Genomic DNA, 14,845 nt, shown 5'->3' with positions numbered 1-14,845 from the left:
TGTGTGTGTCTGTGCCATGTTTGCTAGCTCAGCGTGCAGCAGCATGGCTCCTACCCAGTATTGTCAATCTCATTAAAGCACACATGCACTGTGCACACTTCCCTACCTCGCAGCAAACACACACCTCCTTAATCTGCTCCTCTGCCCACAGGAGCCTCCCTCCCATAGCCACACACACACACACACACACACATACAAACACACACACAAACACACACACACACACACATATATAAATGTGGATACCTAGAAAACTACAGGCAGATATACACAAAGAGACAGATGGTACGTGCATGGATACTTGCAAGCACACTACTACACACGCAACCATACTGAAATCCCATTAAGTTATTATAGCACTTACAGGTATTCAGTTGAGCAAAGAGCACGGAATACCCATTACACACACACACAAACACACACACACAAACACACACACACGCACACAGCTTAATCCATGCTGTTGGCACAGTAGTCTTGGAGCAGCTGCCTTGCTACACAGGGTGAAGTAGGCATCATCTGGCTGCCGAGAAAAGCCTGTCAGTTATCACACATTTGGACAGACGTGAGCACACACACACGCACACACCACACACACACACAAACTCACACACACACGTCACACAATTAATTATGAAGTAAGATGTACAGATTGAATGGACGTAATCTGACAGTCCATCCTCTCCTCTCTCTTTGTAACAAACACTCAGGTTTCACAGGAAAGAATACAGCCTCATGAATTCTTAACCATAACTCTATCAATAAACAAACAGACCAATAAATAAACCACTAAGTTAGTTACAGCAACACAACAGGCAGGCAGGCAGGCAGGCAGGCAAGCAGACAAAGCCGGCGAGTGTCCTCTTTGTCTGTGTGTTTTTGTGCCGGTTGGAGATATTCTGAACAACAATACACGCAGTAATAAACTTGAGACATTGTTGATTATGGATGGGGTGCAGGGATTTAGGGGGTGATTTGCAGAAGAGAACATCAGGAAGGCAGGCAGCAAGAAGACAAAGGCAGTCTGGAGGAGAGAGGATTCCTGTATGCTAAAGCATATGGAGAAATGTGCAGCACCAATAGGATTTACTCTGTGGAGTCCAAGGTACTGGGATTTGGGAAACAGGATTAGCTGCTGTGTAATAATATGGATGTGATGGGGGTAGCTTGCTCAGAGGAGTCACTGTGTGCGTGTGCGTGTGTGTGTGTGTGTGTGTGTGTGTGCGTGTGTGTTGAAGGGACAGCAGTCACAGGGATTAGAAAGGTCTCAAGAATGAAATGGGTTCTCTTCCTCTTCCCCTCTCTCTCAGTTTAAAGAATTGATGCAACTGTCCTAATTCTAGGACATATAGGGTTGTAATGAAACACGAATGAGGCCAGTTGGGTTAGCAGGTGAGGGACTTCTCTCTCTTGTGCACACACACACATGCACACACACACACACACACACACGCTTGAGTCAGTATTAACACCAAGCTGCATGGCCGTGATGCCCAGCTTTGCACATTAACAGATCTGGTCGTCCATGAGCGCAACAGAGACACAACTATGAATATTGGGTTCAACGTGCCATTTGCTTCACCACCATTGAAGCTCGCTGATAGATCAAACTTAACTTTTGCCGAAGCTGGTAGGAAGAAGAGCAAACGCAAGACAACCGACATGCCGTTTCCTTGTGACTTAAAGTGAGCTTAAAGACAGATGGCAGGTGCCTGTTTCCCTGGTTTTCAGTGAAACAAACTGAATGAACAGTCGTGGTGAGGAAGGCATGTGAACATTAGTAATTCGGCACTTACAAGTTCAGCTAGCTCCTCTAGAATACAAATACTGGCATATTTATTTGTTGTAGTCTACAATGGGGCTTGAACCAAAGAACTGCTGGTACCGATGCAGGGTGGGAACTAAGGTTTGTGGAGACAGGTCAGGAGGAAATCACATGGTTTGTTTGCATGTTACCACCCTCCCTCTCTCTGCCCTTTCCTACCTCTCTCCACTGAATACTATCTAATAAAGCTGAAATGTTATTAAAGAATCTTAAAAAAAAAAATCCCCTTCTGCCTCGCAATCCATTTGTCTCTGTTTACTGTTGTCTATGTTTTGTAGAAAATATATTAAAATGAGATGAGAAGTGAAGATGCAATATGCTACGGCTATATTTTCAATTCAAGATACCTGCAGCCTCATGGTAAACAAATACAGACGAAACGACCGGAGTGGAACAAATAAAGCCTAGACGATAGTAACATAGCTGTTACTAGACACATTCTACCTTCGTGCTCGTCTGCGTTTAATTCATTTCATTACTCCACTTCTGAAACGATGCAGAGCATTTCTTCAGAGACAGCGGTAGTATTTGGGAGCTGGTAGTGTTGCAGGCTGCACCGTCGCCCCGTGGCACACAGATCTGGGCTGACAGGTTAACAGGTGAATAGTTCTCCTATGCTGCTTACAGCCTCGACTTCTGACCTGTCATCTCATATCGGTGTTGCATTCAGTGGCAGCACAACTTCAGTACTCCAGATCCTTTTTGGTTCAACCTTCTCTGCTAACTAGTCCAGAAATAAAAATACAAACATTTGTATGTTTTCCAAACTAGTTTTGATGCAGAGAAATATTGTTCTGTTTCTCACACACTGGTCGTTACATGTGCATTACAAGACTTTTAATTTAACTGTGGGCGGCACGGTAGCTCAGTGGTTAGTACTGTCGCCTCACAGCGACACGTGGGTTCGAATCTCCGCCCCGGTCCTTTCTGTGTGGAGTTAGCATGTTCTCCCCGTGTCTGCGTGGGTTTCCTCCCACAGTCCAAAGACATGCGCTCAGGTGAATAGAAGACTCTAAATTGCCCATAGGCATGAGTGTGTTTGTGTGTAGTATGGTATATGATGTAGTTAATGATGTATATGAAGTATGTATATGATGTAGTATAGGGTGTATATATACTGTATGTAGTATATATGATGTAGTATGTATATGACATGTATTGTATTATTATTATTATTTTCTCATGGCCTCATCTGATATTTGGAAAGCTAGACCTAGTTAAAATATATGAACTGATCTGAGCAGACTCTGATTCCCGTGACATCTTTGAGATCGATTGAGGCTATCCATAGTCGTCTTCTTTTTTCTGATTGTTTTGTTGTCCATAAAATGATTTCTTCTTTCCCTGCTTTATTGTTGTGTGGTTCACGGCCTTACGGTGTTGACAGCAGCAAATCGGACTAGGCAGTTGCACTATAATTACGTGGTGGTCTCCCAACATGGCCGCTGGGGGTTCTACAATGCTTCTGCAAAAGCCTCTATTGGAGGGTGAAGGGGGTGGGTGTTGCAAATTCCCTGCCATATCAGAGAAGTCTTGCTTGACAGAGAACTTAATTCCCCGTCCACAACTTCAGGACACCTGTGCTGAATTGGCTGAATTGGTTTATAACGCGCCGTGTTCACTGAACTGAGCAGAACTTCCCCGTCAGGTCCGACACAAGACCAGCTACCGCTACAAACTACCCAGAAGGCTGCAGCAGCCAGTCATCTCTCTGTCCTACTTTTCCTCTTTTCATCCTCCTCCTCTCATATCTCTCCACCCTCCGACTCCATCCCTCCATTTCACTCCTCCATTGCAGCGTGGAAACAGCAGCACTGGTCTTATAGCTCTAAAGTGCCATCGATAAAAATAAAAACACTACGTCCCAGGCGTATCTGGGAAAATTCAGGGGCAGATGGGAGGTTGTTCTGGCTGGCTGCTTGGCATCATCCGATATCATAAATAATACCCATGATAGGAGAGGCATTTATTTAGCTATCTAATACATTCCCGAGTTTTCATTTCAGATGCACGGTACTGTATTTGTACAGGCAAAATGAAATGAAAAATAAACATGCAAAGTTAATGAAAAAGCATATATGAAACTGATCCAAAATATTTTGATAGATCTCAGGTTGAACATAAAAGCAAACAGTCTTGCTTTTTTCCATTTGCTCATCTCAATTCACTCTCACTGTAGACAAGCAGACCCAAGCAAAAAGAAGTGCAGATACCAATAAAGGCAGCGAGTGTATTACACAAGCCTGTAAGGAAAAATGGTGACTAGACATACTGAATATTTTCAACTTGTCCATACCTGCATTTCATTTAAGTTCATTTCTTATGGTGCACTACTTTTCTGTAATCTAGATGTGCAGGAGTTACAGCTTCATTTGACTCAACTTTCCAGCAGCTGGCTGAGCTCCACAAAGTATGTGTGACTATGATCTTTGGCACACATATACTGGCAAACCGGCAAAGAAAAACAGTAAGGTGAATGAATGAAGTGACAGAATGATGATAGGAAGGTGCTGGTAGACTTTGGTCTGCAGGACTGGTGAGCAGAGTCTTTGCAGAGACAGCGGAGACACAGAGACAGAGACAGACACAGAGACAGACAGCCAGGCAGACCTATAGAGACGGGGCCAGCAGGTGCAGAAGGCAGAAAGAGATACAGGGAGTGACAGACATCGACAGACACATGAGACAGAGCGAGAGACAGAGAGAGAGAGAGAGAGGAGAGAGAGAGAGAGAGGGGAATGAGAGAGGATGGTGAAGTCCCCCGGCCGTGAACCTGCCATGTGTAGAGGCATGCTGCACCATCTGTGTTGAGACTGTTTACGCAACACGCCGCTGCTGCAGACACCCTGCAGATACACCCAGTGCCACCTTGGTGAGGGCATCGCAGGGCAGGGCGGTGGCACGCTTCGCTCCACACAGCAACCAAAACAACAACAAAAATAACCACAACAGCAGAACGCGACAACAACAAAACAAAGTTGGGGAAGGACCGGGCCACGCTCGGCTCCGTACACAAAGAAGACAAAACAAACAGCAAAACAACAGAGACATCAAGACACGAATGAATGAGAAAAAAGGGGGGGGAAAGCTGCTCATTATAGCATTATGTACCAGCTTGGTCACATCACAGGGCAGGAAAGGGACACACACACACACACACACACAGCAGTGACCACAACAACAAATGGAAAACAATAGAAGAATGAAAATGAAAGAAACATGCCGGCACGTTAATGCCACCGCTTGTTACCCGGCACCAAAAGATGACCCTAAACAGCATAGACAGATGTTGACTGTTCAGCGTCATGGGGCGCAGAATCACATACGAGGACTATCATAACAAATCAAAATTCGTCAGACCCGCACACAATGAACCACGACACAATGACCGCAGAATCTGCAGCGGTTACACGCCGAGAACAAAGACAGAGAGAGAGCGAGAAAGAAAAGACAAGACAGAAAGAACAAACAACAGGAGAAGTGATGTCACACGTAATGACAGAGAAGGCAAGACAACAGAGAAGACGAAGCTGGTGAGGAGGGAGGACAAGGAGACCGACAGACAGAGCAAGGGGGGCAAAAGAAGGCCAGAAAGAATGGCCAGAGAGAGAGAGAGAGAGAGAGAGAGAGAGAGAGAGAGAGAGAGAGAGAGAGAGAGAGACTAGTGCATGGTGACAGTGCTGTCATGTCTTGGCGGTGCCAGCTAGACTCTAGAGATGTCTTCAGCAGACACTGGGCAGAATGCGACCTCTCTGTGTGGAACCAGAGCAGACCAAATGTCCAGAGAGAGGTTTGGGGGGGGGGGGGGGGGGGGGACAAAGGAGTGGGTCATCCCAAAAGCATCTTAGAACTAGGAAAACATTTTTCAGTTGCCTTTTAAATGGGACAAAAATAGTCCTAAGACAACAGAATAAAAGTCAGCGGCCATACCAAGGCTTCCATATGATACTGATGCAGACTAGGCCAGGTTACTGGCCCAGACAGTACACACAGTACAGCAGAAACAAACAAGCATAGAATGAACATCTCATATGCTGCAGTTGTTAACTTTCCACAGTTGGGCCAGGTGCTGATTTCCGGCACCAGGGTCACCTCAATAACATCACAACACAAGATCAAAAGTGCTGCTTGTTTATTCGAACATTCGCCCAGCTGGCTAAGCGTCTCTGTTGGCAACAAGATGAAAAGATGACTCACAGAAATGATGTTGGGGAATGTGGGGAAAAGTGAGCTGTGTGAATCATGAGTAAGGCCTGGCAAGCCCCGTTTGGCTCCGTAGTGGAAACCAGGCTAGACCTAGCCAGACTAGGCTTGCTGCCCAGCATTGCCACCCAGGGCAGGAGACCAACAGAGAAGCTCCATTCAGTGAGCATGCCTATTCATTTTGCCAACTGCATAGCCAGCTAGGCAGTGCATGGAAGCAGAGAGAGACACACACAGAGAGAGGGAGAGAGAGAGAGAGAGAGAGAGAGAGAGAGACAGAGAGAAAGATGAGAGTTTTTAGGAAGGGCCTGGAGGAGTAAGGCCTCTGAAAAACGAATGGAGTGATGGAGGAGAGAAGGGGGAGTGGGGTTGGATGATGCTATGAGAGGGCCGATGATGATGTATCTGCCTGGAACAAAGGGGGCAGCAGGACACATGACTTTTGAATGAAGAAGCTGGTGGTAGCTGGTGCCTCTGCTACAGTTCTCAGTAGAAAACTGTAACTATTTAATGCACTGCCATGGAGAAACACCATCCTTTTCCTTTACTATGTTGAATTCCTGCAACATATTGCCGCTTGTTGCATACATTGTTGTTTCACTTTCATCTATTTATGATAAGAGTTCTATTGGTATTCATACATCCGGCTACAGCGTATGCTTGAAATCACAAACCATTACAGCAGCTGATCCCTAGATGGACAAGCAGCTCCTGGGGCAGAGAAAACAAAGACGCAGGGCTAATTTTAGACATGCTGCACCACCGAGCAAAACACCCACAGAAAATTAGAAGCAGTCTTCAATTTCTTGAGATGACGTCTGATGGCGGTGACATGTTTTTATCTCGGTAAAACACATTTATAATGCTGACAAGTGTCTTATATGGTCACATCTCAAGTTGTTAGAGCGTGGAACCTCAGAAAACTGGAGAAAACTACGCAACAAAGGGCAGTTCACAGTCTCCACTGATTTTTATGGGCTACGGTGTAGAAATTGGAGGGTGCATATAAAGGAGGCACTGGCTGGCTGGACTGGATAGGGACAGGAAGAGCTATAATAACCCCTGTCCAGTGGAACATGTTGGTCCTGAAGATACAGAAGAGAAAAGAAGCTTTAAGGGGCTGGGGGTAATGTGTCTTTATCTGTATGGGGACTGGAGACTGCTGGGTCAAGTGGGGCTAGCGGCTGGCTAGGGAAGATAATGAAGTTGGGAAGTTGTGGGAGAGTGTTGGTGGGATCATAAGACTGTGAGAAGAGAGGAGAAGTTTGGGGGAGAAGCTGGGTGATCCAATTCATTTCAGCTCAGTTGAAGAAAATCAAATTTAATTCAAGTCAACAACCTTGATATAAACAGGTGGAGAAGACACTGAGATTAAAGCTTTTTTTTTCCTGTCTGTGCCCTGCGGCAAGAAGTAACTCCACACGGATAACAAAATAATGTAAAAAAAAAAAAAGGCAGAAATAAATAGTTCAAAAGAATACGATTTTAGAAAAGCAGAGAAAACAAACACTTTTGTCTGTATGGGGACTGAACACAGGTGAGTTGCAGGGGTTGAAAGCAGAATGGTTATTTTGGCAAGTGCAACCAGAGACCAGCAACCAGCTAATGAATGTTTGATAATGTTTTTTTCAGAACATTGGCACAGAGGATGAGAGCCAGAAAACTGATGTGTGACCATTTTAATGCCACTGACATTCCAAATCTCAGAGTCTCATGCAGTCGACACAGGAAGAATACTCATTTCCAGGACAACATTATCAAAACATGATCAGCCTTCCTAGTTGTGCTAAAGGAGTTTTACATGTGTCATTTGTATAGCTGTAGCTGTAGAGAAATGTGTGAATAAAGAGGAGTCAAGTAGTATCACAGGCAATTCTATAAAGATAACAACAAAACAACAAAAAATAACAAAAAAAGTGCACTGTTCAAAAGAAATATGTATAGATCTAATGAAAAACTATAGATCTGCACACTGAAAAATATAGCTGTGGGTGAAGGCTGCCTTATCCTCATGCAGATCTAATGCTGGTAAAATGCAAATTAGTGAGCATATATATTTTTTAATAGCTGTTATAGAAATGTTCCTATTTGGGGCTTCATGTTTGTTTCATAGCTTTGTATTAAATAATCTACTGTTTTAAAATCAGGCTGTAGATCATGATTTGCTGCGGTGCCTCTTGGTGCATCTCGGACCACGCCAGCTGGGCTGGGATTGACTCTCATGCTAATACATTATTTCTGATTGGCGGAGCTGACAACAGGCTCTTGACTTGCATCCCCAAAATGCCACCGATGTGGCAGGAACAGCACAACGGTGACAAAACTTGGCTTCAGGCTGTACTCAAGAAACAAAATGTATATCAGTGGTAGTATCCTAGTTTCTAACTTCATGATGGCAGTGCCAACCCTTTTCCAAACCTCCGAGGACAGAGCTGGACGGCTGCCAGACAGAGCTTTGGCTACGAGGCAATCCATTGTTGAATCAATTTATTGAAATCATTTATGGAAAAAAGTACTGCACATGGGTTCACTATCAGGGGATAAAGCTTTGAAGTGAGCTTAGCGTTGGCCATGTCTCACTCTCATGTTCACCCTTTTCTGTTAAAGATGAATAAAACTCATGTCAAACTAAATGTACCTTATTATAGGGCTCTGACAGAGCGCTGATGCTGGTTAATGGTTGTGCTGATGTGAGAGACGGCTCTCTTTCAGTTCAATTATCGCCCGAAGAGATACTTAGACCTCTGTTTGAAAATCTGTTTCTCATCAAGCCTAGCTAGCTTCTGGTATTGTGCAGAACTGCTCCTGTTTCATTTACAGATGCTGCATGCTATAAAAGACATGGCACACACAGGCAACATTTTGGACAAAGCAGATAGGATATATTTACAGAGATAGGCAAAAAAACGGTGGGGTTTGTGTCCTAGAGATTAGAGAAGTGGGCTTGTAACTGGAAGTTCATCTGTTCAAATCCTGGAAAATGTGGGGGAGCACAGTGAATACTCCACTCTAAACTCTATTGTCAAGGTGCTCAATGACAGCTTGATTAAAGCACTTAACCCCAATTGTTCCAATGGAGCTGCTCAGTGGCCAAGAGTAGAAGACTGTGGTTGTACTTTGCAGCTTCCAGGTTTGAATATGTGGAACTGTGTGAGGTTGAACCAGGACAGAGCAGAAATTCTCTCTATAATATTTAGAGAGAACAATCGGGTTGGAAAGTGAGAAAAGGAAAAAAAAAATCAATGTTGATAGCATTGTGTGGGCTATAACAAAGAAATGTATCACAAAGAAACGCTGTTACATGACAGTTGTAGGTAAAATTGCTTATCTGTAGTACAGTACATTGCCTCAAAATGTTGCCAATGTATCATGGCCTTGGGAAAGATTATATTACAGCTGTAGTCTTTTGAAAGTGTTCTGCATTTTGCTGCATCATGCCTTATCATGCCTCAATAAACAGGACAGAACAAGAAACCTATTCAGCTATTTCTGCCATATGCTCATCTGTGACGCACTCACCCCACTATTATGAACATTACATTTGTTCAGATAATGGCCGGTTCAAATGAGTGGACAATTAGTCTCTCTGTAAGACAGAGTATCCATGACATCAGGTTGGTACTGTACAGATCCAATTCTATATCTTTCACTCGTATTCAGTCAAAGATGGGACCAGGATGGGATTTAAGGATTTTGATCACCAGATTGGCAGGGCAGCTCTCTCTATATCATCTCAATTAGCCACATATTCAAATTTGGTTGGTGGTGGTTTCTGGCAATGTGGAAACCATCGACTAGGGATTAACAGGTTGGTCAAATTCCTATTCCTGTATTCAGCTAGTGTCCTGTTACAGCCCTTGCCCTTAAGCTTGAGAGCATAGTAATAAATATAAAAAATCAGGCACACATAGAGGCGGTGGCATGCAAGAACAGATTGTTCTTGACTCAACACAGATTTATGTATCGTGACTACCTCTGCGCTATTGGACATTTTATTATTAGCCGCTCACAGCCAGTTTGTCTATTGTGAAGGGTTGGTGCTCATAAAAGCAGACTGGTACTATCTGTGCAGCTCAGTAATATTGCTGTGACTCTTCACTATTGTTCATCTTTTACAAAAGACACTCATAGTTGTTTCTCCCTTTGTCTTTTAAAATAAGTGGTGATTGTCAAACAGGCAGAGGACAAGCATAGCTGCACAGACAGAGAATACACATGCACATACACACAGACACACACAAGCATGTATTGTATGTACCACACACACACACACACACACACACACACACACACACACACACAAAAACTCTCCTACAGGCACTCATGCAGGTGCAGACAAACACAGTCCAATGTTTTGTCATTGGTAGGGGTGTAAAGCACAAGAGAGTGAGTTCAATTGTTTATGTGCCTGTTTTTGTGTGTGCATGCCAGCTATCTGTATCTGTCATCTGTGGCCAAGCTCTCTCGGCTCTGTAGGACTGCAGCCTCACACTGAGGTAAGTCCATTAGACACTTATTAAAGCTGGAAAGGCACAGCACCCCCCGACTAGCCGCTCTGTAAAAACCAGTGCGCTTTGTTTGTGTGGTGTCCAGCAGGACTTAGTTTGCCTCATCACACACACCAGAGCATGCGAACAGTTTTGACAAGTACACATCGAGACACACACTCACACACACACACATATACACACACGCACACGTACGCAGACAGACAGACAGACTCTCTCCCCGTCTCTCTCGTTGGGACTCGGTGTACTGTGTTGTGCCTGCTCTCAGTGTGAGCCTCGCTCAGTGTTTTTTTGGGGGCGGCCATCTCTGCTCGGCCTTGCCATCTGTTCACCATGCTGTGGAACACGGCGCTCCCTCTGGCTGCAGGCGTTTTCACATGGTGGCAAAAACTGTCAATTGGAAAAAAAAACAAAAAAAAACAGCCAGGACAGGAGTGGTTTAGTTTGATGAGAGACAGAAAGAGAGGAGTCTTTTGGACAAACAAGTCAAACCAGTGAGTGATTTTGCAATTTAGGTTTAGAGTATCAATATTCTTGCCATCTTTTGGGGTCCAGATGTCCCAAATTGTGTGGGTTTTTGCTGTGTATCTGTATGTGTGCTCAGAAAACTCACATCTTCATTCAAAGGTTCATTCTCAGACAACCAGAACAGAGGAAGAAAAAGAGAGTGGTGATGTTTATTTCTTTCTTTCTTGGTGGATGAGAGTATCTTTTAATTTATCCTGCACAGAAGAAGGCAGCTGCTGCTACTAGTCTTCCCACGCTAAAGTGAGTGGCTAACTCATCCGTTTTACAAGGTGCGAGCGGGTGCGATTGTGTTTTTGTGTATGTGTGTGTGTATTTGTGATTGCATGTCCTCTCTACATGCCTATTATCCTATTAACACAGCTGCTGCCTGCTAAGGTTAGATACAAACAGCAACAAAACCAGATGGGAAAGTTGTTTTGCAATGACTCTACTAATTGAGGGACAGCTTTTCACACTGAAAATCTATTATGTGAACATGTTTCAAGGTCCATAAAGCAGTGAGGCTGGTAAGAAAGAAGTACTTCAATTATGCAGTCACTCAAATCTATGGCCTTTCCTATTCACTTTGATAAAATAATAACAATTAGGTAATTGGGGTAGATATAAGAAAAATAAACACATTTTGAAATACGTTTGCAGCACGGGGAAAGATGAGCAAAGTACTGCATTTACAAACACAAGGACGTCTTGGACTGAGTTGTAGAGTGATAAAGTAATGGGATAATAGCAGGTAGGCAACTACTGTATGTATGTAGGTAAGTATGTAAGTATGTGCATGGGTAAGTATATGTATGTAATTAAGTATGTATGTAGGTAAGTAGTAAGTAGATGGGGGTGAATGTTTTTGTTTTAACTTGAAATTTGTAAATTGTAAATTCCTAATTGTATGTGTGTTACATTTTACTACTGTTTACTACTGTACATGGGTAGATCTGACTGGTTTGGGTTTACTAACACTGCTACGAGGAAAGAAGAACACCTGGGAATCTGGGAAGTTTCCTTTTCAAGCTGGTGCTGAAAGTAGGGAAGAGATGAGGCATGTACATAAACACACACACACACGAACAAGGACAGATGCATGTACAAGGACATATTCACATATGCACACACTCACACAGACACACACACACTAGAGGTGCGCTGTGCCTCCCAGAACTCCCATCTGTTGAACCACCAGTCCAGGTTGGCCCTAATGAGAAATAATGAGCCTTCACTAAATAACAACAATATGGATGGATTTCACTAACACTTCAGATTTTATTGAAACTACATGGACATTACTTCATTCTCAAAGTTACAAAATGAACCAAATTGTTTAAATTCTGAATGCCATATTCAAATCTAATTTCCTTTCACTGACTTTTTCTTGGAGTATACATTAAGTGTTACACTTGATAATATCATTGAAAATCATTGATTGCATTGATGAATGGCACATTTACGACAACTCATTGTCTATAATCATTTTACTCCTATGCATTGTATAGAAAAATTGTATTTAGAAAACTTTTTTCAAAAAGTAGTATTTAGATTGACATACAGTATAATAGTAAACCTCTGTAATCAAAATTCCCCCCACCCTTTCCTTGATTAAATGACGACAGTAAATTTAATCCATCAGAAAATTCAAACTACAATCAGATTAATCACATTGAGATGCTCCCATAATAAACACAAAAAGTGGATTAAAAGGAGCTTAAGCAGGCAAGAAGCTGCTGCCATCAAATTCTGATATTTCCTTCTTATAAATAAGAACAACAATGGCATCGCTAGGCCTCTATTAACAGCTGGCATAGCTGTCAGCAAAAACAGTTACAACACGATCCGTGTGTTTGTACGATGAGCACCGGGCATCAAGTCAGGGAATCCAACTGGCCTTGCACGATCTCTAGCTGGAAGAAAAGAGGAGGAACAGAGGTTGGGTGTTAGGAGACAAGAAACACACACACACAAAGAGAGAGAGAGAGCAGGAGAAAGGCAGCATAATGTATCAAAGTATGAGAGAGAGAAGCAAACAGATGGATTTTGTCAGGCAGAGACAGCCAATCCAGATGAAATTAAGATAGACTGAAATACAATTACAAGAAAATATACATATGCACTGTGACATGAAAGTGCCTGCATACACATGCACACACACACACACGCACACAAACAAAAAAACGAACAAACCAGACCTTGTTGTAGAACTCAAGCAGCTCCTGGTGGTTGAACTCCACAAAGACATTCTCCTGAACCTGGAGAGAGGGAGAGAGAGGGAGAGGGGGAGAGAGAGAGAGAGAGAGAGAGAGAGAGAGAGAGAGAGAGAGAGAGAGAAAACAAGACACAGAATAGATGAGAAGGTGAAATGGACAAGTGAGAGAACGACAAAGAGCAGAGTAGAGGAGAAAAGAGCAGAGATAAGAGCGCAGCGTAAGCATCATGACCACGACTCCGTCAGCCGGCTCCTTGTGCTTTCTATAAAAACCTCCATCAATTATTACTGCTTCTCTGTCCAGTCCAAAGTAAGTGAGCGCGTACTATCCTCTAAGCCTTATCCATCAGTGGGTTTAAAAATACACTGAAGGCAAGTTACTGCCCACCAACCCACGGTGAGAAAACCCATCTCTCTCTCTCTCTATCCTGTCAGTGTGTTTTACTTTACAGGTGAAGACAGATTGCATCATACGTAGTCCTGGCTGTAGTGTGTAACAATATGCTGTGGATGTGGATGATACAATTCAATTCATAATAGATTGTAAACCCATTATAAAGTCAGAAATGAAGGCAAAATAAGGGATTAAATGGATAAGGAGGACAATCTTGGTATGCTGGCTTATGTGATGAAGATTTGCTCCCATGTTTATAAATTTGTCACACCAGATTATGGCTATATAACGGTTATCGCCTCACATTTTTCAGCTCCATGATACATGTTGTGACATTTCTTGAATAACAACACATACTGTGGGACGACTTATCATTACATGCCTACTCTTGAGTTCACTTGGGAGCCATTCTCTCGCTCTCTCTCTGAAAGGACTGCAGGCAAGACAAAACTACTATGGGAAGCAAGATTCGTCTGAAAACACTAGAAACCAAGGGTAACCACCGCTATATTGCCATCATCATCACACCATCACACCATCAGAAACGTAGGCTGAACGATAATTCCCCCCCATGAGCGGGAGCGAAATGGCGAGACACTTTATCCGCACCCATCATTCAGAAAATAGCTATAATATGTGAAATGCTTTCTGGGCAGTACAGACTGTGAGGGGCAGCCTTGCAGCCCACCAAAGTGCACTCAGTGCCATCACGCTGAATGTGGAAAATGGCACCAAACTACTTGCACAAACGCTTGATGACGAGTCACTGACAGAGGGGGCTGAAAGAAGGAAAGAAAGAAAGAAAGAAAGAAAGAAAGAAAGAGAGAGAGAGAAAGAAAGAAAGAAAGAAAGAAAGAAAGAAAAAAAGAAAGAAAGAAGGAAAGAAAAACAACCAAACAAACAACCAAACAAAAACAAAACAAACAAACAAACAACCAGAAAGAAATCTGTGCCGAAAGACACTGAAACCAAATGGGAGTTGTCCGATCTTTTCCACCTGACTACTGCTGTCCTCCCAGCCAGTTTGGTGCTTAGGGACTAAATAGGACTTTGGGGCTTGAAGCTAACTGGCTGGCTGGCTGTCTGGGTGGGTGGGTGGAGGGAGGCCATGTGTCACGGCAAATTAATGACAGAGATATTAATTAGAAGCAACGTTATCGTCCATAATGGAGAGCGCAGAGGGAAAATGTTAT

The 14,845-nt window shown here is 43.3% G+C and overlaps 1 protein-coding gene across 1 annotated transcript in view; it reads right to left on the bottom strand.

Annotated features, from left to right (window-relative positions):
- Positions 1-12,324: 12,324 nt before the first annotated feature.
- The window catches only part of commd10 (COMM domain containing 10), a 48,855-nt gene continuing 46,334 nt past the window's right edge, over positions 12,325-14,845 (bottom strand). The window contains exons 6-7 of the mRNA XM_071919693.1: positions 13,242-13,301; positions 12,325-12,956 (exon numbers count right to left, since the gene is read on the bottom strand). Of these exons, the coding sequence (XP_071775794.1) occupies positions 12,918-12,956; positions 13,242-13,301 (99 nt within the window). The 3' untranslated portion in view covers positions 12,325-12,917. The remainder of the gene's footprint in view (positions 12,957-13,241; positions 13,302-14,845) is intronic.

Source organism: Centroberyx gerrardi, chromosome 8 (genome assembly GCF_048128805.1).
Source record: "Centroberyx gerrardi isolate f3 chromosome 8, fCenGer3.hap1.cur.20231027, whole genome shotgun sequence".
In the NCBI taxonomy this organism is placed as follows: domain Eukaryota; kingdom Metazoa; phylum Chordata; class Actinopteri; order Beryciformes; family Berycidae; genus Centroberyx; species Centroberyx gerrardi.
Note: the sequence above shows the minus strand (reverse complement) of the source record. Positions and strands in the feature narration are given on the sequence as shown.